General features: G+C 35.4%; 2 protein-coding genes across 9 annotated transcripts in view; one reads left to right on the forward strand and one right to left on the reverse strand.

The window, feature by feature from the left end:
• CASK (calcium/calmodulin dependent serine protein kinase) overlaps positions 1 to 22,903 on the reverse strand; it is a 214,501-nt gene that overhangs the window by 90,122 nt on the left and 101,476 nt on the right. For all 8 annotated transcript variants that reach the window (XM_084505700.1, XM_084505704.1, XM_084505702.1 and 5 more), the window contains exon 6: positions 2,549 to 2,651. In XM_084505700.1, coding sequence (XP_084361826.1) covers positions 2,549 to 2,651 — 103 coding nt within the window. The remainder of the gene's footprint in view (positions 1 to 2,548; positions 2,652 to 22,903) is intronic.
• On the forward strand, positions 5,366 to 20,387 carry LOC311429622 (putative G-protein coupled receptor 34). The gene is made up of 6 exons (XM_084505711.1): positions 5,366 to 5,496; positions 7,290 to 10,425; positions 15,982 to 16,073; positions 17,018 to 17,440; positions 17,912 to 17,981; positions 19,131 to 20,387. Exon 2 carries the CDS (start codon positions 7,313 to 7,315, stop codon positions 8,456 to 8,458), a length of 1,146 nt encoding a protein of 381 aa, XP_084361837.1. The 5' UTR covers positions 5,366 to 5,496; positions 7,290 to 7,312; the 3' UTR covers positions 8,459 to 10,425; positions 15,982 to 16,073; positions 17,018 to 17,440; positions 17,912 to 17,981; positions 19,131 to 20,387.

Consider the following 22,903-nt stretch of genomic DNA (forward strand, 5'->3'; position numbering starts at 1 on the left):
GCATACTCCAAGCAACATAAAATAAGGAAAGATAAAAGCTCTTCTATTTTTGAACACTAGAATCATTTACATAGGAATTTACATTAGAAATTTACATTAGTAATGAATATATTCTTCTAAGATATTTTAGTAATACATATTACTTAGATCCAGAAAGATTAGTAAATATTGTACTTCCTGTACATATAAGACAGTGTATTTCCAGTACTGTAAAAGTTTTAAGGTGTACTTAAAACCAAAACAGGTTAGGAGCACACTGGTTTTTAGGGTCAATAAGAGAAGCTTAATGCCATAACAACTTTTATTTAAGTAAGAATTTATTTTATGATGTATTATGGCTGAAAACAACCACTAAATAAGGGAAATGCCATGCTAGAGGTGAAATAATTGACTATGTTAAGCAGAATCAATTTTTTTAAAACCTACAAATGTGAAAAAGAATGCAAACATAAGCATGTTGGTTATTTTACTGCACATAATCTTATCTGTAAGGACAATTTCTATTTCATTCAGGAGAAAATTGACAAATAAGATCTATTTTTTTATTATTATTACTACAAAACAGAATTTATATGTAGGGCGTAATAAAAACTTAAACAGTTATGTAGACAATTTCTTAAAAGAAATCGATAGGCCAGTACAGACAGTACCATTAACCTTTACATATGGAATGATACTGTAAAGTTGAAGAAATAAAATCTTGCAAGTGCTGTGTAGGGGAGTGTCTAGTAATATGCCTTCAGAAAGGACTCTGGAAGGGAAAAGAACTGCAAGATGTAGTTTGAGGTACAAGGACTGGAATGGAAGATCAGAAGAAAGAGATAAGGAGTCTGTGAAGGAGAAAACTTGAAATAAGTAGTAGAATTGAGACATTATATGGTATATAAATGAAGTGGAAATACTCTAAGTATCCCTGAAAGTGTGAAGAATTTGAAGCTGAAGGTAACAAGTGCTGATGCAAAGATTACAAATTGAAAGTGACAGTTGAGAAAGAGGAAAGAAAGATATAAAGGCATAATGATATGGCAGAGACTGAGACACATCACAGGCAAAAGATAACTAACAGAGAAATGTTATACTGATGAGGCTTATGAAAAAAGAAAAGAAAAGAAAAAGCTTCTGTAAGTACTGCAAACAGAACTAAAAAGAACTTAAAACATTTACATAGGAAAGGAAGGGCCAGGCCAGCACTGGCAGCTGCAAGGAGGTTGAGCACATGAATGATGAATGGGACTGCAGAACAGTGAATGGTAACAGGAAAGGAAGGGCACGATGAATTTTGGGGAAAATGAAGGATTTTTTTTCCAAGCTGAACTTCAGGTTTCTTGTGAGACAGCTAGTAGTCTGAAAGTAAGTACGATGTATCTGATTAGCTCCAGAAGAGTAACTGCAACAGAAAAAATGGATGAAGTTGTTCAGAGAGAACACAAAGAAGAAAAATGAGAGAATCATAAACAAAACTGTAGGAACTATCATTAAAAAATGCAGTGGCTAAGATATAATTTGAGAAACGTGGCAAAAGCAAAGAAAGAAATGAGCTTCTTATTTAGGAAAAAACTTAGCTTAACTGAATGGGTATTTTCTTAGAAAAGACATATCTAGGCCTGTAGGTAACAAAAAATATCCACAGTATTATTAATTACTGGAAGAGAATGGAAGTGCTGATATGCTTAAATTGGATTTGCTTTTCATGTTAAAGGTCACATAAAAGCCAAATTGACACAGATCTTTAAAGCAATTAGATATGGAAATGTGAGTTTTTGAAGAAGGTACTGAGATGTATTGAAAGGAAGTTACTCCCTTTTGAAGAAAAAAAAAAGCAAAATTAATAAAAGCCTTTGTTGTGGTCTCCTACTCTGGTAATGAAAATACCAGAAAACTGATTGGGTCTTCCTTCATCTGTGCAGGCTGATTAAAGCATAACCCTATTGTCTGGACCAATATGGAAGGCAGCTAGAGGAAATAAAATTCACAAAAAACAAAACACACTTAGTCAAAAAATATACATCATCAAGATATTGATGTCTTACGCAATAATTACAATGAAATATTAAAACAGGAAAGAATTACACATGGAAGCTAGTAAAATTTTGCTATTAAACAGTGTAGCGTTCTGGCAGAAACTGCTTAAGAAACATATGGGAGCATTAAGGATGCTGTACTAAACCCTTAGTCAATTGCTTTGATATACATTTTACTCTTGACAGCATCTATATTTTGTGTGCTTTGTCAAGCATGGACTAACTATGTCAAGGATTGTACTAAAATGGAAAAATCTTTTCATTTTTCATTTTTATTTTGGTAAAAACAGCGTAAGCCATTGTTGAGTAACATTTAGAGGGATTTACTACTCAGTAAATGTACACACAACAACGTAGTACGTTCTACTAGCAGTTCAGATCAGCTGCATGCATATATTATGTTAGCAAAGTCTTTAGTGAAAGATTATTTTTGAGCCCTAGTTTTGCAGGCCAGGCTGCATAGGAAGCACAGAACTCTGCAGCAGAACATGCATAATATTATATAACTTTGAAGGACAGTTTCTTACCTCCAGCAACTAGCCCAGACTCTCCTAATTGAATTGCTACCCCGAAGCCACCAAGCTTTACTGGGGCTGAATTTTCTTTTGAGGCAAGCAGTACACAGTGTGGCTGAAAACAAAAACAATGAAAAAGCAAATTATTATATTATTTCAAAACATACAATTTGCACCTTAGAACTTACTTTCAAATATTTGCAAACAGAAGCTAGATAAAAAAAATGTATTTTTAAAAGAAATTCTTCATTTCCAATATTTTTGGCACAAGCTGCTCTCTCTTCATTGGTTTTCTTTTCACTTGTACCAAGCATAGTAAAACCCTTTCATGACATAATGGAACTCACAAGGAACACAAACTGAAATCACTATAAAATGAAGATAAAAATGAATGCTGATAACTTCTTTCTTAGTATTGCTTTTTATTTTTACCTTATGCCTTACCCTGTTCTAGCTTCACAACAAAAACATCCTGCCCTGTGACACAGTGGGTTTCTTACAGAGAACATAAAACTTGCTTTGAGCCTTAATCATAGAAGTCACTAATCACTTTCCAGCTGCAGGAAAGAAACGTAACATCCCTGTGATGCTTCTAGTAAGTGATGATAAAACTGGTTAGGTTTCTAAACTGTATTCCATGCACAGTCATCCGTACCTTTGATTTTCTACAGTCTTTCCACTAATAATAGTGAGGTATAACATGTAAAAAAAGAATAGTACTATGTGACTATTTGGAAGGATAGTGACTGTTGTGGGAGGAAGCAACATACTGACAAAATCTACCAAAATGCAATTTAGTATTTAATACACATAGCCCAACTACTGCAATTAACATCGATCAACTTCCTACATTTACTCAGAGCTACCCTTTGCACAGTCAACTGTATTATTTAAAAGGATATCAGATCTGTACACCTCTTCTTGAGGAAATGTTACTGCTTAAATTAAAAAACTAGGAACTCAAAATAGGATGCCCTACATTCTTTCAGTATTTTCCTTCTTTTCTCACAAGACAAGTATGTGCTGCCCTAAGTTAGATTTTCTTGTACACTCGTCCTCCTGCAAGGAACCTGAGAGAACAAAGCTGCTTACCACACAGAGGATCTAAGGTTAAATTGCTTTTGGGGGCAAACTAAACTGCTCAAATCTGAAACAGCGGAATTACAACTTCCCTGTATGGATGACCAAGCAAAGAGTGGAACAATCCACATGCAAATTCTTTCTATACTATTTTGTGCACTACCTGTATTGTATGGTTTTAATTTAGGTTGAGGACCATTTTGTATGACACCCACAGTTCTCTAATACTCAAAGCCAAGCTTACTATATCAGACTTTGAAGGATATAATTATCATATCAGAAGACTGAAAAAGCTCAGCTTACCCATAGTCTCACCTATATACTCACAGAGAGTCATGACCTGTTGTTACCTTTGATACTTATCATTTCACAGAATCACAGAATCACAGAATTTCTAGGTTGGAAGAGACCTCAAGATCATCGAGTCCAACCTCTGACCTAACGCTAGCAGTCCCCACTAAACCATATCCCTAAACTCTACAAGAGCTCTATTTACTTCTTGGTATAGCATGGTAATCAGATTTTGTGACATAACTATAAATACCTGCGCTTACACATTTTGGTCCTATTAATTATCAGGATGGAATTATGATAACATAGTAACATCAAATTTTTTTCTGCAAAACTGGAAAACAACAAGCTTGGCTCTATTTTGTCTAGTTCAGCTGGGTCTTGAGGAGGACTCAAAAGGCATAAAAACAAGCACAGAACAACTTCAGGTGATCACTGTCCCAAGTATTTGTACTACCTAGTAGCTAACTAGCAGCAAGGGTATTCCAATAAAAACATGTGATGAAAATAAAAATAACACTCCAGACATGTTGTATGGTCTTAGATGGGTATCTTTAAAAGGAAAATAACCATTTTAGACCTTTGAGCCAGACTATTGCAAAGGTACTACAAGGGGCTCAATCTGACTACCTAAGAAATCATCTGTAACCATCCATTTCTCTTTGGAAAGCTGTAATTGTATGAGAGCAAGTAGCTTCAAGGAAGACTGCAGAGCCTGTTTGCAAGTCTAACTGAAACCCAGTCCCAAACAAGCCTGATTCCTAGACAGATGATATATTAAGAATGTTAACATGCAAATTTTTATTTCAAATACTAAGGGGAATACTGAGACAACATTCTTGAGTTATCATTAAATTCAGGCTACCTTATTTTAATAGTACTTCTAGAACCAATTTTAAAATTTGCAATTTATAAACATGATCTTCAACCCCTTACATCCTATTTAAAATAATGTTACCAGGTGGTATTATCTCCAGGTGTTTTATTATACTTCTGCCTTATTGAAACTGTGAAGCTGCACACTTTCACATTCTATCACCACTGCCACTTTGAGTGAAAAAAATGAACCTCAGATTTCTCACTCCAAGCAAGGAGGGAAGGCAGATGGATAAGGTCTACACCAACAAAGGAAAATGTGCCACTTCACTATGGTGTTGATTTCTCTTTACCTTACACATAAAACTTTAAGAAGCAATACTATTTCCATGCTGTACCAACATAATGGCTTTTCAAAAAGGAAGACACTGGCATTAATCACCAGAAATAAACTTTCTCTGAAAAAAAAATCCAAATCTCCAATTCACAGAAAACTTTAAGATAGAAGCTCTCCCAGAAAAACCCAAATTAACAACAAAATCAATCTTTTCAATAAACTGAGTTTTGTTAGTTAAAAATACCTTCAAATAAACACAACAGTTGCAACACTAGTTAAAACTTCCCCTTGTTGCTAATTGCACTGTGTCAGCTGATTTTCATACTTTCATAGAGAAGCTGGTACTCTGGCTTTCTAATAAGAGGACATGCATGTTACTCCTCCCTGTCTTCAGCAGTGGTTTTCAAAATCAGCAGAAGCTCTTAAAACAGAAATGGTAAGTGGCTTCTTTTATACTTAAGATACACTAAAACAAATTACTATTGAAATGTCTCTTAATTACAAAGGCACTACCAGCCTTCAGACTTTAATTCATCTGTAATTACAGCTGGTGTGCATGCCTGCTTACAGATAACAAAACTTATGTTTCTGATGTATCTGCAGTGTAACTGCTTTTTTCCATCTCTCATTCACCTAAAATATGTAAATTAACTATGCAATTCATGATGTGAAGCATTTTTACAGATAAGCAACAGACATAAGATTTTAAAACAATATATAGATTTTACCACGTATTTGAAGGTACTGCATTCTTTTTAACCAGAAACAACTTTCAAAATTACTTCTAGCTCATACCTTACTAAATGAAAATATGAAAAGACAGCAGTAATTTTAAAACTGCCAACATATTGCCCATATTTAATGCAATTTTAAGATCAGCCAACATGAAATACTAAAATATTTTACCGCCTTCTCAATAATTCAGATTCTGTATGTACATCAGCTTTTACTATGCACTTTGCCTAAAATGCTACCATAGCTATATCACACATTTAAATGCAAATTTGCATTTTTAAGACCAACCATGCAAATAAAAAACTATTTTAAATTTGTGTATATGGTAAAGTGTTTTTTTTTTTTTTTTTCCTACTGTTGTTGGAGACATCTGCTCTGAATACCAAAAACAATTTTGCAGTTCTTTTGAGATTGAGAGAACAGAAGCTTGTTGCTGCAAACACCAAATTTTTACCACTGTGGCGTACAAATCAAGGAAAAAAATTATATTATTAATAGTCATAAGTCTCTAAACAGTTCTTTGCTATTCCGCTGTGCTAACCACTTTTTTTTTTTTTTTTTTTTTTTTTTTCTTTTTTTTTTCTTTTGGGAGGGAGCTTTCTTTCTTTGGTCAAAGCTGATTTTTATCTTTTAGACTGTACCTTCCTGGTGAAAAATAAGCTCAGTGAAATTAAAAACTTTATGAAAATAAGGAAAGATGTGAAAACAATCTGTTACTGCATAATGTAGTTTTCAAGCTAAAATTAGTTTCCTTGCACAATCTTGATTTATGAACTTGCAACAAAAGGAAAAAATACGTACATTTAAATGAAAATATGAGTTATTAAAAAGAAGCTAACGTAACAGTGCTGACTCACAGTGTTACAACAGATTACATGGCCAAATAAACATCAAATGGCAATTGCTTTTCTGAATGAAAACCAGTGACTAACAAGCAAGGCATTGGGTACTTACCTAAAATCAATAGCATTGAGTTTAGAATTGACTTAATATACATGTATTTTTATGTATTTTATCAAACTGACAGTACTTAGTTATGCTTACACTTCATTGCATCTTAATTTTTTTTCTCAGTGTCAGAAGAAAAAAACCCACAAAAATAACATGAGAACATTTGATTTGTACTTACAGATCAAGCAAAAAAATGTAAATTTCTATTTTTTTCAACAAAACGTAGTAGTTGATTTTAAAACAATTTAAGATAGTAATAAAAATGTAATAATAAGAATAGCAATCCGGGTGAGTACTCTGTACCATCTGTTCTTGCCCACTTTGCATGAAGAAAAACAGGGAACTAAATGTTCTAGCATTACATTATATCATGGTATTTGCCTGAAAGTCCTTCTACTTGGGTACAATTTGGTGCATTTACTTTATTTACTTATTGTCTTATTTGTAAGACTATGTATATACCTAAGACTACAAAGCAAGCAGAGACACAAATGTGATCCTATGATGATTTAATTCTTAGATTTTCTCTTTGCATCCTTACAGACCAGCTAAGAAAATCCTCATAAATGATGGCTGCAGCTTCAGCTGACTTACTGACCATTCCTCCACACAAAGCCTCCTGGAGTAACCAAACCCACCTAGCCACAAACGCCTCCGAAATTCAAAACAACACCAACTGTTTCTTAGAAGATGATGCGCTGTCATTTGCTTTAATACTTTTTTACTCTGTCATTTTTGTTGTTGGATTGGCTGGAAATGTTATAGCCCTGTTTGCTTTCCTGTGCATTCACCAGAAGAGGAATTCCATCCAAGTTTACTTGCTAAATGTAGCCATTGCAGACCTTCTGCTGATCTTCTGTCTTCCCTTCCGAATACTGTACCACGTTAACAATAACACCTGGATGTTTGGACATATTTTATGCAAGATTGTTGGAACTCTATTTTACATGAACATGTACATTAGCATAGTATTGTTGGGACTCATTAGTCTAGATCGTTACGTAAAAATAACTAAGTCTGTAAGGCGTCCTAAAATGATAACTGCTACCCAAAGTATATATATTTGTTGCGCTGTGTGGGCACTTGCACTAACAGGATTTCTAGTAGTAGTTGTACCATCTTTCTTTAAGAGTGAGGTCAGAAATTCTACTATGTGCTTTCATTACCGAACTAAAAAGAATGCAATGACAGAAGCAGTTTTAAATTACATTATTGTCATAATCTTTTGGACAGTTTTTTTCCTTTTGATACTTTCATATGTTAAAATTGCCAAGAACCTTCTGAAAATCTCAAGAAGAAGATCTAATTTCCCCAATGCAGCAAAATATACCCAGACAGCAAGGAATTCCTTTATTGTACTAATTATTTTCACCATCTGTTTTGTTCCATACCACATCTTCCGATTTGTCTACATTACATCACAGTTACAAAATCCACCTTGTTATTGGAGGGGAATCATTCACAGAAGCAATGAGGTGATGCTCATATTTTCATCTTTTAACAGTTGCTTAGACCCAGTTATGTATTTCCTGATGTCCAGAAGTGTCCGTAAGACTGTATTCCAACTTATTTGTAGAAGAATTCATGGAGATTCAAGCATAACGCTGGAAAGTACTTCAGAAATAAAACTTGGACAATATACACAAGAGCGATTTTCTACTACCACTCCCCACTCAAGTTCTGTTAAGAAGAAGTCTGATCTGATTAAGTAAATGGGTAACAGTTTCTCTCTTTGTCACTCTAGGACATCAACTCAAGATGCACCAAATGCAGTACTGTATGGCTACTAATCCTGCCTCATTCTTCCTGTTAAAAAACGAGAAGTTTTACTTCTGTTTGTGAAAATGAGAAGTGACTTTTCTGAAGTACTCCACGGTTGTTTATCCAAGAAAACAAAACAGGAAACGTCCTTAAGTTTATCTCAGATACCTTCTGTGGGACTAATGTAGAACACTAACTCTTTGAGGAGATTTCTACAAAGTGGTTTGCGCCTGTATAGACATAAATATTAGCAATCTGTGTATGTAAACAGCAGATGAATTTTGTGAAAGTAATGTGTCCTATTCAAAAGAGCTTTACGAATCATTAAAGGTTTTATGTACTTCTCGATTTTAATAGGCTTCAAAGAGATCAGCATTTTACAGAACTATTTTTTGCATGAAAATACTTCAGAATTTAGCAACATATGTGGCTTAAACATGAGGTGAAGAACATGACTGTCACTAATTCAGTTATAATTATAGAAGGCACGCTTTATTAAATATAAAAGTTAAAATATACAAACCTCCTAAACATTTTATTATATTTTCAACATTTTAATGAATGTTGACACTGAATACTTGAGGAAAAGTAGCAATGGCTAAGAAAATTAGAAATTCATGAAGGAGAGAAAACATACGGGTATTTTCAGTTAGCTAGGATTTCCTTCATATTTATATAACTGAACAAATTTGGTGGCTTCAGCTACCCAGAGTATTTCAACAAGGAAAATGCTCACCAAACTGAGCATATAAAGCAGAATATATATATATAATTATAAATAATATATATATAAATATATATATATAGAGAGAAAGTAGTTCTCTTGCACATTAGAAGCATCAGCTTTGACCTTTGCTTAAGGTCAGTCAACTAGTCTACTTACCCGTTCATGTATTTATAAACTAGAATTTCAAACTGTAAAGTTGTATAGAAAAAAAGAGGGCTGAAGGTGGTTGTTAGACACAAAGACATGCAAAGAGGCACCTATACAGAGAACAATTTAAATGTCTAGCATGAGAGGCCAGAAAGGTGAACAGATTACATACCAGATGGTAGCTCTACAAAATAAGGATCTATTATGTCAAACAAGCAATATTGCTCAGGTTGATTTCGATATTGATTTTAATATTGATCAGTATTTTGATATTGATTTTAATATGACTCAGTAACTTCTCTGGTGGATTGTGTGACTTCTTATACCTAATCTATGTCAAAACTTTCTTTTTTTTTTTTTTACTAATCCTGTACAATATTCTGATTTTATAGAAACTACTCATAAAACTCTTACTGAACAAAGAAAACATAACAATTCACCTCTCCTAGATATAATTGTGGTTTAATTTTTATGTGATTTTACTTCAGTTTTGGTGTCCTGGTTTCGGCTAGGATAGAATTATTTTTCTTAAATAGTAGCTGGCATGGTGCTATGTTTTGGATTTAGGATGAGAATAATGCTGATAACACCCTGATGTTTCAGTTGTTGCAGAGCAGCATTTGCACAGAGCCAAGGACTTTTTGGCTTCTCACGCTGCCCTGCCAAGGAGCTGGGAGGGGACACAGCAGGGACAGCTGGCCCCAACTGGTCAGAAGGAGAAGAGGGGATGTTTGGAGTGATGGCATTTGTCTTCCAAGAAACAGCTGCACACGATAAGCCCTGCTTTCCTGGAAGTGGCTAAACATCTGCCTGCCAATGGGAAGCAGTGAATGAATCCTTTGTGTTGGTTTGCTTGTGCAGCTTTTTTTTTCCCCTCAGTTAAACTGTCTATATCTCAACCCACACATTCTTGCTCTTTTACCTTCCCAGTTCTCTCCCCCAGCCTGCTGCGGGGGAGCGTGTAAGTGGTTATGTGGGGGCTAAGCTGCCTGCTGTGTGAAACCACAACATTTGGTTCAAGTGGATGCAAACAGGTTAACTCAGGTACAATGACGAGGCTGTGTGGTTTATTTTATATATACACACATATATATATATTTACAAAAAAAGGGCAGGGTTTCTTAATCTTCAAGAGAGTGTTCTATTTAAACCAGAATTTTCATCAAAAGGATTGCAATTCATGGACTCTGCACTACTGAAAAAAAATAGTATTCTGGACATCCTTTGGTAAATAGTGTAACATTTACTTGGTTACTACAACCTTATTTTGTAAGCAATTCATGAAAAGACAACAGGAAAATGTCAATACTGTAGTGCAAGTTCATGATTGTGGTCCGTTATGTGAATACTATTATATAGGCTTGTTTTTAACTTTTTTTTTTTAACAGTGAAAGCTGTTAAGTACTTTCTTCCAGAGGAAAGCCTTAAACACCCATACGTACTTGCACTGATTAAGCGGGTTCTACATCACAGCCACTCTCTACAGATTACAGAGAAGGAGCACTACAGAAGCCACGTACAGTATTAACAGATGTTTTTACAGAAATAAATAATAACTTAGAAGAAATACTGAGTAACGCTTTCCTAGGACCACATGCCACAAACTACAAGTTGTCAAAAGCATTTCAACAGATGATCATCTATCGCTTTCATTAGTCACTGCACACGAGTAATGAAAAACAAATGTTACCCAAATATTTTAGAGATTTTAGGAGCTATAGTTCAGTTGTTTGCATTGGGCCAAGCCATAGCACCTACAAATAAAGTTAGTCAAACTTGGGTGTATAAGATACCCAGGGAAAAGCGAAGAGATTTGTTTGATGGAAGTCATGCACCAGTTACAGAGGTGCTGTTAGAGAGAAGCTAGCAGAGGAGCTCTCTGAGGAGCTGAGAAACTCTGGGATAAAGGCGATACAGTGTAAGTGGACTCTAGCAAGATCACTTACTAAAGGCTCAAAAGAAACCTGGTATGTTAGATGTTAATTCTTGCTTTGAAATTTGGAAATAAAGCTTAAAAAGTAGATAGCTTTTTTCTTTGTGACATTCCTCAAGAATATGCAAATGGATAAATTTACAAATACGTTGAATACAATCTGGAATGAGTGACAGTAAGGAGGTGACAAAGTTTTCACACAATATACAATTATTCAGAGTAGCCAACCCTAAAAAAAGGGCAAGACATCAACTCTCTGCACAACAGCAATATAACAGCAGAGACATTGTTAAAATTAGGAGCAAAAAAAATGAGAAGTCATCACTGTGATATTGTATAATTTGTATGATACAGATTCTATTCAGAATACATTAAATAAATCAACTCTTTGGCTCAGAAATGGAAACCTGAAAGAGGGCACAATAAGTTTGTAATGCCAGTTATGGCATGGAAGAGGGGAAATGTGAAGTATGATATGCTCTTTGTCTGAGTCCTGATACTAAGAGAGCAGCAGTTAGAACAAAAACAAAACAAAAGAAACAAAAAAAAAACAACAAACAAACAAGTGAAACTACTTCATTTTAGATTTCCACGACTGGTTAAATTCAAGACCTTCAAGATGTTAAAGGTCTGATGGCTTTAGACTGGCTCAGAAAGAGATCTGAAACTAGACAGTACTGTCATGTAGGAAACAATGATTACTGCACCAAAAGCAAAGGCAGGTACTTTTGCTATGTTTTAATATTTATTTATTTTTTTTCCTGAAATCAGTTTTCCCAACTTCTGAGGGCAAAATGTTGGGTGCTGCAAACTGGCATTACTGAAGAGCAAACAGCCTAAAGCTCTTGAGAGGTCTGCTGAAAAATACACCATGAAATTTCAAGTGACCATATAATTAGTCACTTCAGTAGTGTTGTACTGTTTGTTACTTCTTGTCTTAGCAACGCTACCTAAGTGGTATGAGGGCCAACTTGCAGTAATTACTTGCTAAGTAATTCAGATCACACTTTTTTTTTTTTTTCTCTTTTACTTCCTAGCACCAAACACAATTGTGATGCTGTATTTATACATGTTATAACCTCAGAATAGCATGCAGGTTTCAGTGGCATTTCTGTAAGACATGATAAGCACTGCTACAAATTGCAAGACAGTCAGTTTACACCAATTTACAGATTCACTTATGTATCATAGAAAACGCTGGGATTATTCCTTCAGTTATGTTCTTCTTTCTGTAAATACACACTAACTCAACACGTTTCCATAGTACTCATATGAACTTTATTTTCCTTCTTTATTCAAAATTAGAATTACCCAAATTTCAGCCAGTAAACAAAAATGCCACCCTTTTTAACATGTAAAAAGGAGTTCATATTCTTCATTAGAAGAAATACTAATTACATATATGAAGAAAATGCATATAAAGCATACATGCCAGCTAGTCACTTTTATACTTTTTAGACTTGACAAATGTATTAATAGCTACATTCTCATACACATATTCCTTAAAATAAATGGGAAAAATAAGCCAAGAAACAAATCTGTTTCCCAGAAACAAGCTTGTAACTTGAACTATAAGCATATCCAAATGTACCTGGTTTGAGTAACCAACTTTTGTTTCTACGCTGAAATTCACTGTTATTACCCTTTTAACCTGCAAACCATTATTTTTCACAAGGGAACGAAATTACCACTTATAACCCAACATGGAAAATTTTAATTGAACACCTTTCACAACATCAGTCAATGAAAGCATAAGAGAGAAGTGCAACTTACACCACTGATGAATAAGCAAGAGTCATTATTATTCCCCCAAATGGAAAATTCACATGTGGACACCTTAGTTTTATGCTCTCTCTGAAAGTGCATACAGAATCTGGGGGACAGGAGGGAGCTGTACACAGTACAACAGTACAAATAAAGCAGACAAAGAAAAAGAAACCACTGATAATATCCTAGCAATCCAAAATGTATTTTCAACATATTCTCTGTAGGGCTGGGAAACTTTTGCCAGCCTTTTTTTCCATGCCTTACACAAATTCCCAATTACTGAGGGTACCCTAGTGAGGGAATCCAAGAAAACAGGGAAAGCACTACAAAGCTGTTACCACTCACTGTTTAGAGATGCAATAGGTAGGAAAAATCCTTAGTACAAAAGTTGTTCACAGACATCACAAGGGTGGGAATAGCTGGGGGTAAGGGATGATGCTGCAAAAAGCCTTTACAATCAGACTCCACAGTTAGAGTGGTAAATATAGATGTAAGTACATGAATGGTAGAGAAATGTCCGATTGTGTATCACGCTACTTCAAAATGAGAAACAAAATGAGGAAGAAAAGAAAATCAGTGTTTATTTCTAAGTTTATATTTTAATGAACTGAATCAATTACTTAAAATATATCAGAAAAATATAATTTGCTACATGATGCCTTCAGAAGTTATCTTGCTTTTGTCTGTAAATGATGAGTCCCGGTTCCTTTAAGTTTGCATACAGAGGGACAGACTGCACACCTTTGATCTTATCAAAAAGCAAGGCCAGCTGCTACAGAGAACTCTCTAAGCACAGATATAAATGACCATGTGCTTTTAAAAGAAAAATATACTCCCTCTTCCTCCCACAAAAACTCCCACTAGGTAAAGATGCTAACATATGGTCAACAACACATTGAAAGCTTCATAAAAAGACTTTTGCCAAGGGGCCTGGGAATGTTGTTTATCAGCAAGGAATTCCTTTTGTAGACAAAGCTCCCCAGTTTAGAGCCAGCAGAATCTATCTATTGGTATTTGAATACCAATTTCACCTTTATTACCATATTTCAGGTTTTCATTTTTTGCTTGGTTACTTTTGCATTTCCTCAAAAGCTTAAGAACCACCTGGGAAAGCCAAAATGCTCTTACATACAAACATCTGACTTGAAAAATACAAATTACAGTATGGTAAAAAGAAAAAAAAAAAAACACAAAACAAACAAAAAACACACAAAAACACACAAAAAAACAAAACAAAAACAACAGAGAAAGCTACCTACTTGACTACAACAATCATTAAAGTTCTCATGTTAAGAACTGATTTTGGAAGTTAAAAATAAGAATTATCATGACCAATATGCAGTCACTGCTTTTTAAAAATCAAATATTGTAAAGGAGACCTCTGGAGGCCACAAAAAGAATTTCACCAGGGGAAAAAAAAATCAAGGTTTTTAGCATTGAAGTCCTGAAGTCTAAGCATTTTAGAAGATGATTTTTATTGGCAATATCAACTTCAAGCTAAGTTTCCCAGCTTAAAGGCATTGTTTAGCTTGTGTTTTCTGTGTGTAAAACAACTACCTAGAGAGCTGTGAAACACTTAACCTTGCATATTGTGACAACCAAATGATCAGATGTATGGGTGCAATATAACCCAATGTCTATATCACTAAGGATGCTAGAAATACTACAAAGTAGTAGTTGCTAGAAATATGCAACTTATATTGCATGCACTTGTAACTCATCAAACAACATAAGAATACTCTTATCTATTTTGCTGAACTGCAAGGGCAGTTCTTAAGCTGATGAAAGTAAATCATTAATTAGTAGCAACAGGAGACAGTCTAACAGAGATCTAACTCAGACCCACCAAATATTTTATATCCACTGATTCAGTACAGTGCTTGATTCAAGTAAAGTAGATTTCAAAATGAACTTAGAGGACTTCACTTTGATCAGGATTTCTCACAATATAAAATACATATACTGACTTAGAGCTAAAATCCTCATCATATCAAGTCAGAAGGGCTGGACACACACCGGGTCATGCCGTCAAGGAGAGCTGATAAACAGGCAGGGAGGAACCATGGTGGTCTGCACCAACTCTCCTGATCTAGATGTCCAATTAAAAACGGATACCATGTAGTGCTTTTTTCCTAGAGTTTATGCAGTCAATAAACTTTCAGTTTTAATGTTTAATTAAAAACAAACACACAAAACAAAAAACAACCCTCCAAAACCCAACAGTGCAATAAAACTAAGTACCAAAAGTCAAAGTTCTAAGCAAGCTACTTGGTAAATTATTTTTTGGAAAGAAAACATGGATTGCTCACGTAGTAGTCAAAGCATCTTAGAGACTTATCCTGGTATTAAAAGCCACCCAATAGATCAAATTCCAAGTACGGGAAATTATACTTCAAGTTAAAGGCTGCTGCATGTTTGATGTATGCTATACATTTTTTTAGGATGATTCATTCTTAGCATTCATAGTGGATCCATTTAGAGACACCCACCTTTCTGTGCCCTATACTAGCAGTTGTCTTCCATCCATCAAGCTGCAGAGACTGAGTGCATCTCTTGGGCCTTTCATGGCACAGAGAGAGCTGGGACTGCTACAGGAGCCAAGGGTAACTGGGCTGCTGCCTTCTTCCATCCTATGAGGAGCAGCTGCTGCCAATCTACTCTATATCCTGTTGTACAGCAGGAACAGTTCTCCATCTAGGTTGTGACAGGCACAAGGAGATGAGGTTGATTGGGCTGTCTTCTACCATCTTGAGAATATGGAAGGGAGAGGCAGCAGACAAGTGGTTTGCATGCGGATCACTCTGTCATATATGGTTGTACTAAATAATAAGAGTTAGGTATGAGTTATAAATGGCTAAATGAAATAAGTTTCCTCACTGTGAATTTCCTTGTCTTTGCAGTTTTGAGCCACAAAAAAGGTTTTCTGCAAACAGCACCAAAAGGCAACATATATTGCTTGCTGGCATATAAAATCCAGTAAGAAGTTTAAATTGTAAGTAACCATGGTTTAAGAGTGCTGAAAATATAAATAATTGAGGTGAAGAAAGTAATTGAAGACCATTATGAAGAACTTACGAGTGAATTGCATAAGAGATGCACATGGACTGTTTGAGTATCATCAAATGTATTGTAGATAAAATAAACCATTTATAGGTTAGGTGGATGGAAATAGTCCACCTAAAGAATGAGAAAGGTGCTTACAGTTTTGAACTAATTACATACTTTTGGTGTTTTTTGTTGTTGTTGCTGATAGTTTTGTTTTTCTTTTTACTTACAATATCCCATTCCTTTGTTGCCATCTCACTAACCAGTTGCAAAATGAAGTCTGATAGACTGTAATTCACTGTATTAATCTGTTATCATACAATAGATCAGAAAAAAAAGTAGCATTATGTCTTCGCATAGCAAGAATTATGATCACTGAATTAAAAATACTACAGGCTACTGGTAATAACCAACTGAGTAATAATAAAAAAACTGCTGACTTTGGGCAACCGCACCTTTTGGCATCTGACCACGGTTTCCCCCTAGCACATTTTAGTATATCTATTCTTGTGTCTAAAACTGGATGGAACACCACAAAAACAAGGACTTCTAAGACTGCTTAAGAGACTATTAGATATTTAATTAATACAAGAACCTTTCTATTAAAACAAATTTTTACACAATTATATATTCAAAAGTTGAAAGAAAAGGTAAAACTAAGCTTAACGGGAACAAAAATTAAAATATGCATGCAAACTAATTACAGCATTATGAACTAATTACTAGTATTTCTCAGCAAGTTCCCCTCACTTAAATTTAATCTTAAACGAGATCAATTTTTTAGTATAAATAAAAGGCCAGAATACATGTCCATCATTTTAGAACAACAACAAAAAAATGAACAATTAAATCCATAGTAGATCACTAAAGTGGATTATTGGATTCTTACAGTGGGTGCTTAAATGCGAAGCAAAGCAAACACAACGAGAACCTTAGTAAAACTGCAGAAGTTTTTTTATGGTATCTCCTCTGTTCTCATAGAGGAACTTATTTAAGGCTTTTGAAAACTCGTATCTGACGACCACAGATGTATCAGAAAGAAGGAAATTCAGAGCTAAGCGGAGTTTGACTCATCTGTGATCAACACTCTTCTTCCGGAGGAGGGAAAACATCCTTTGTAGCCTTCTGGGTGGTTTCTGTAAAACACCATTTCTTGGACACAATCTGAGTTGGTTTTCCTGAATGATTAGTAAGCCTAGAACGCATCAGCTGTTAACTGCTCCCACAGAATCCAGCATGTGACTAGACAGAAGCGATCTGTTCATTTGGTCACTGGCACGAGGATATGACATGGATACACTCTTATTACTGCAGGTGGGTTTCAGGAACAGAGTCAGCTTCATGAAAACTCTTGGAACTGAAAAACAGTTAAACTGCACTGAAAATAAGTTCTCACGCATAAAATATCAACTTTTCTTTTTCATTCTGGGAAGTGGGCAGTCTTAAAAGAGCATGACAGTAACAATTCCTCCACCCCCCAAAGGAGGAAAGAACCATATAAAGTATTTTAAGGTATTTCTGTGCCATAGCTACATGGCCAAAGGACTGTTACAATCATTCTTCCACTCTTCTGTATTTCATTCTTTTTAATTCTCTAATGGAGCTGTATCCTGACCTAACTGCAAAGACTTTTTTTTGACAGACATTTTTGGCTTGAACTTTAAAAGCCTAGCTGACTTCTGACACTGCCAAAGAAAAGTGCACTTTCTGAAAACCTACCTATGTCACAAAGACATTTTTCGTAACTCTATTTTCCAGAATTAAATATCATCCTTCTCATTGCAGCAGTGGAGATAAAAAGGACGTAAGACAAAAATTCCCTCTCTCCAAAGGAAGGTGCCTGCAGCTTGCATAGGTAAGCTTAAAAGTGCTACTTCTTTGTTTCACCAGATAAAATCTGTTGGTTCACACAAAAATGGTCATTAGATTTCTAAATAACTGAATCCAACAATTACTTTATGAATTTAACTCATTGCAATAAAATAATTTAATATAATTTGGTTCAATGATTGATGTGGGACTTAGGCAAAGATGCAACAGCTACAAAAAAACTTGGTTTAACTTGCAAGTTGTCAAACATGACCTATGGCATAATTTTTAAATATGACTTTTACAACTTCTTGTTATTTATCTATCTATCATCTTGGTGTATAGGTGTTCTATCATAGTTACACAGAATATTCTTTGGTATTTGCTTATAGATGTTTCAAAAAAAATTACTCTCAACCTGTAAATTTGAAATCTGCTTTTTTTCCATATGCTTTTGTATGGAATAATAGCTAAGTTGGATACACTTCACTAAACTTGTGAACGAGAGAATCTCTCTTCACTACAGGTTAGTAAGTGAAAGGCACATTTTTATGCGCTATAATTGTACAGAACTTTAAACACCAATTAGATTTGATTTCTTACAGTCTGGAAATTGAGAATAAATTGAAGAGTGAACTTGGAAATACATCATTTTTCAGCAACTGTTTCATATGTTCTGACTAAATCATTCATGCCAAATGTGTATCTCTAAGATTAGATCTCTAAACAAAGTAACATTAGATACTGATAACAGTACAAAATAAATGCACCCAGACAGGTCCCAGAATCATGTACAGTTTAATTCTTACTTAAACAGAGGTACAGGATACTCCTCTGCATTTCTGCAATTACAGTAATGCTTTGCATTTCTTTTGCTTATTTAACTTGAAATAGTCTAGAAGTGGTTTCCAAAGTAGGTTACAGATGTTCTAGGAGATTTAGAAATACACCAAGACCACATAAATTATTGTCAGACCCTAGCTTAAACCTTCTACTTCCTCATTTATTTTATTAGATTCTATGCACATAAAGTCTTTGTTTTTGACATAAGCTAACACTATTTTTCCTTCACAATTTCTTTCAAAGATAGGAAGTAGTAACACTGAAAAGCAAGAACAGTTAAAATAAGATCATAAAAAAAAAAAAGATGCTAGATATACATTACAGAGGAATAATTTCTCTAATTGTGTTTCAGCTTTCACCATTTATGCAAGAAGACTCGGCATAAATGACAAATTCAACATGTGTTCTCCAGCCATCATTAGCTACTACTGTAGCTCTACCCATCATCTACTCTTTCTTATTTACAACTGGCGGTTTTGGAAATACTCTCGCTGCCTGCATATTTTTAAGGCAAACACACAGAAGAAGAACACAGTACATTTATCTGGTAAATCTTGTCACTGCAAATTTGCTCATATGCAGTGCTATGCCTTTCCTGGCTGCCTATTTTGCAAATGCGCATAAGTGGACATATGAATCTGGAATATGCAGGATAGCGTACCACCTTGGGACTACCATTACGCATGTCTGTATGTATGTTACAATTATAATTTTATGTACGATTGCTTTGAGTCAGTATGCAACACTGAAGAAAAATAACGATGCACAACAATCTCAAGCAGTTAAGGAGAACTTCAGAAAGCGTGTACTTAAAAAGTTCTGTCAGCCAAAATTTGCTAAATATTTTTCTATCTTTATATGGCTTATTGTAATGTGCATAACGGTAGCAACTATAATATATGATGCCCAGGAAAGGCCTAAGGAAACATTCCCCATATGTTATAACAAGAGGGTAGAAGCTGGTGAATTTACTGCAAAGATTGCAGCGTCTTTTGTTACAGCTTGTTTTTTTCTATTGTTTGTAACGGTTTCGTTGTCATACTATTCTCTTACCAGGCATCTCAGTAAAATACAAAAAACCACTTGCATTGGACAAAAACATCTGATTTACAGAACAGTGAAAAGAAACATTCTTGTGATCCAGATAATTTTAACTGTCTGCTTTCTTCCATATCATGTTTTTAGACCAATTTTTTATGTACTGCTTCTAGATGAAGACTGTTCAAGGCTAAACTATATAGTGGAAATTAAAAATTTCCTTGCTTGTCTTGCTGTTTCTAGGAGTAGTGTAGACCCAGCTATAACCCTTCTACTAGATAGAACATTAAAGAAGAGTTTGTATGATCTGTTTAAAAAATCCACACCTTAACACCACCAACATAAACCTGGTACTTTCGCTGAAAAGATCCCCTGCAATGTGACATAATGTGGAAAGAATTTAGTAAAACTGAACTAACAGTAAGCTCATTTTGACTCCTATAATCAGACTTTTACATGAAATGGTAAATATTTAAATAAAATGACAACATATTACATGTATATATTTTTTAATATGATCTTGTTTGCTACATCAACATTAGCCATAATAAATCCTAAGTGTATATCCAAATGAATCCAAGTAATTCATACAATGAGCTGTGTACTGCCACTTTATCCATGCAAAGCAAAAGACAATTATGTCTGAGCTATGGACAGTGTTTTCTACCTAAATGATCAAGGAAGATGGCAGAAACCATTCTGAGACTGAAGACATAATTCTCTTCTGTAACCAATATTCCCAGGTTTTGGACATGGGCTTTCTTTATGGAAAAGAACAAAGCATAGATGTTTTCTCTGGAGTGGGGAGATCATATAACAAAGGCTTAAGGAAGCAGGCACAGAGAACTACAAAACACATTCAAGACTGACATGTGGTTTTTTGCTCACGAGTATATGGGTAGAAGGCTGATTCCTCCCTTCCCCCCACCCCTGGGAATGCATTTTTTATTCTAGCCTTCACAGGAAATCTCACAGTTAACAATTAATTAATCACTCTGCTCTGGTATTTGCTATCATGGGCTCAGAGTGTCATTGCAATGACATTTGCAACAGGATGATTCTGAAGAAAAAGGCTGGATGATGACTGCTAACTTATAGGGGTGAAATATCCACATAGGAAGACAACTCTGGTGGCCTAGGATTCAGTGTTTGAGACAAATTGGTTTTATATGTGCACTGTAGCCTGGTCAGGAACTTTTTTTTCTCAGAGAACTATCCATGGCAGCTATGTGTACTAGCTGAGGCACTGGCTTCCTTATTGGTGCATAGGCTTTGAGTACTCAGGACACTGTACTGTGCTGCTTTCACCTAGGATAGAGTTAACTTTCTTAAATAGTATCTGGTATGGTGGTGGGTTTGGATTTGTGATTAAAATAATGTTGACAACACACCAAGTGTTTCAGTTGCAGAGCAGCTCTTGCACAGAGCCAAGGCCTTTTCTGCTTTTTGTGCTGCTCTGCCAGCGAGGAGGAGGCTGGGGGTGCCCAAGGAGCTGGGAGGGGACACAGCCAGGACAGCTGCCCCAAACTGGCCAGAGGGATGTCCCATCCCACGTGGCATCATGCTTAACAGTTGAACTGGGAGGGAGCTGGAGGAGCTGCCACCGCTCAAGGACTGGCTGGGCATCAGTCAGCAGGTTTGAACAACTGCATTACACATCACTTAAAAAATAAAATAAAATTATTCTCCCCTATTGCTCCCCCCTTATTGAATGGTCTTTTTATCAACCCATGAGTAATTGCACTTTTAACTGCTTTGGGAGTAAATAAACAAACACAGAATTTCCATACTCCTAGTCTAATCCTGTGAGGCAATTTCTATGGTTTATTTAGAAAGGCATACATGCTTATTATTTACTGGTATACAAAATACATGCAATAATGAGCATTTAAAGATGATGAACTGTACAGAAGGAGTGCAAAACAGGAATGATTTTGACTTTTTTTTTTTTCGGATGTAGAAGTTAGACTACCATGATGACTTATCTAGGTTTTTCAGTTATTTTTAACAATTTCTGTAGAAGACACTTCAGATTACATAATCCTTATCCCTTGTACAGTCTTCTCTGCAGCTGAGATCAAGATGAGTTGACCACTGAGTGCAGAAAGAGCAGAAAGTGTTACTGAATACTAGCTGTTGTGAGAAGTTCGATCACCCACGCAAAGCTGAAAAATCACTCACTCCAAACTATCCTACCCTGAGCTCTGTAACAGGAACACTAAACTGACCCCAAATTAGCATACACAAAATATCAGACCTTCTCTCGAAGACACCCCAAGAATTTATATCATTGGACACCTGCTTTGTATTCTGCAGAAGTACAATAAAGAGGCAAGCGAAAAAGAGAGAATCACAGGAATGTAGTATTTTATTAATATAACATTACTTGTAAGAACAGAATTAATTGTTTCTTTAACACCATTCCCATAGCATGTTTAGCAGATGACTTAGAGAAAAACCTCAAGCAGGCAGCTTCAGGGTCTAACTCTTCAAAATGCTGTAGGAAACAGTTCTTGAGCAAAAGAATTTGGTTTGTGTGGGTGCGTGTTGCACTGCACAACTGATGGCAAGATGCCCCAGTTCAGGTCTCAACTAAGCAGTTTAAGTCTGCGTGAGAGCACAGTGTTGCTTAGATTACTGTGTTTTGATCAGTGGTGGCTATGTCTGCATGAGCAAAACAGTCTACTGTCAATGGACTTTTATTTTTTTCACAGGCCCCTAAGAACCTGCAACTTCCGTCCTTCCTTAAATACATTCTTACAGTGAATGCACTTCTCAGGCTATCTCAGCAGGGCGCCTGAAGATATAATTCTCAGTACAGAGTTATTTTGTGGCTTAAGTAACTCTTCTCTGCTTTTCTAGTCACAGTCACTTGTTCTCTAGTGCTGATGTTACCAAAAAGGCCAGAAAATGGATGAAATTTTGGGAACTACTAAGCAAACGTAACTTTGTGGTAGATTAGTAGTAAGAGCCCATTCCACCAATTCTACACACTACCAAAAAATGATACATACTTTTAATTTTTTCCTATGGACCCTGTTTAAGATGGCGTCTCCTTTATATTTCTGAATTGCATCAAAGTCAATT

The sequence above is a fragment of the Aythya ferina genome, assembly GCF_964211825.1.
Source record: "Aythya ferina genome assembly, chromosome: 1".
Taxonomy (NCBI): Eukaryota; Metazoa; Chordata; class Aves; order Anseriformes; family Anatidae; genus Aythya; species Aythya ferina.

Coding starts and splice junctions, on each gene's coding strand:
- LOC311429622 (XM_084505711.1), top strand. CDS start 7,313: ATGATGGCTGCAGCTTCAGCTGACTTACTGACCATTCCTCCACACAAA.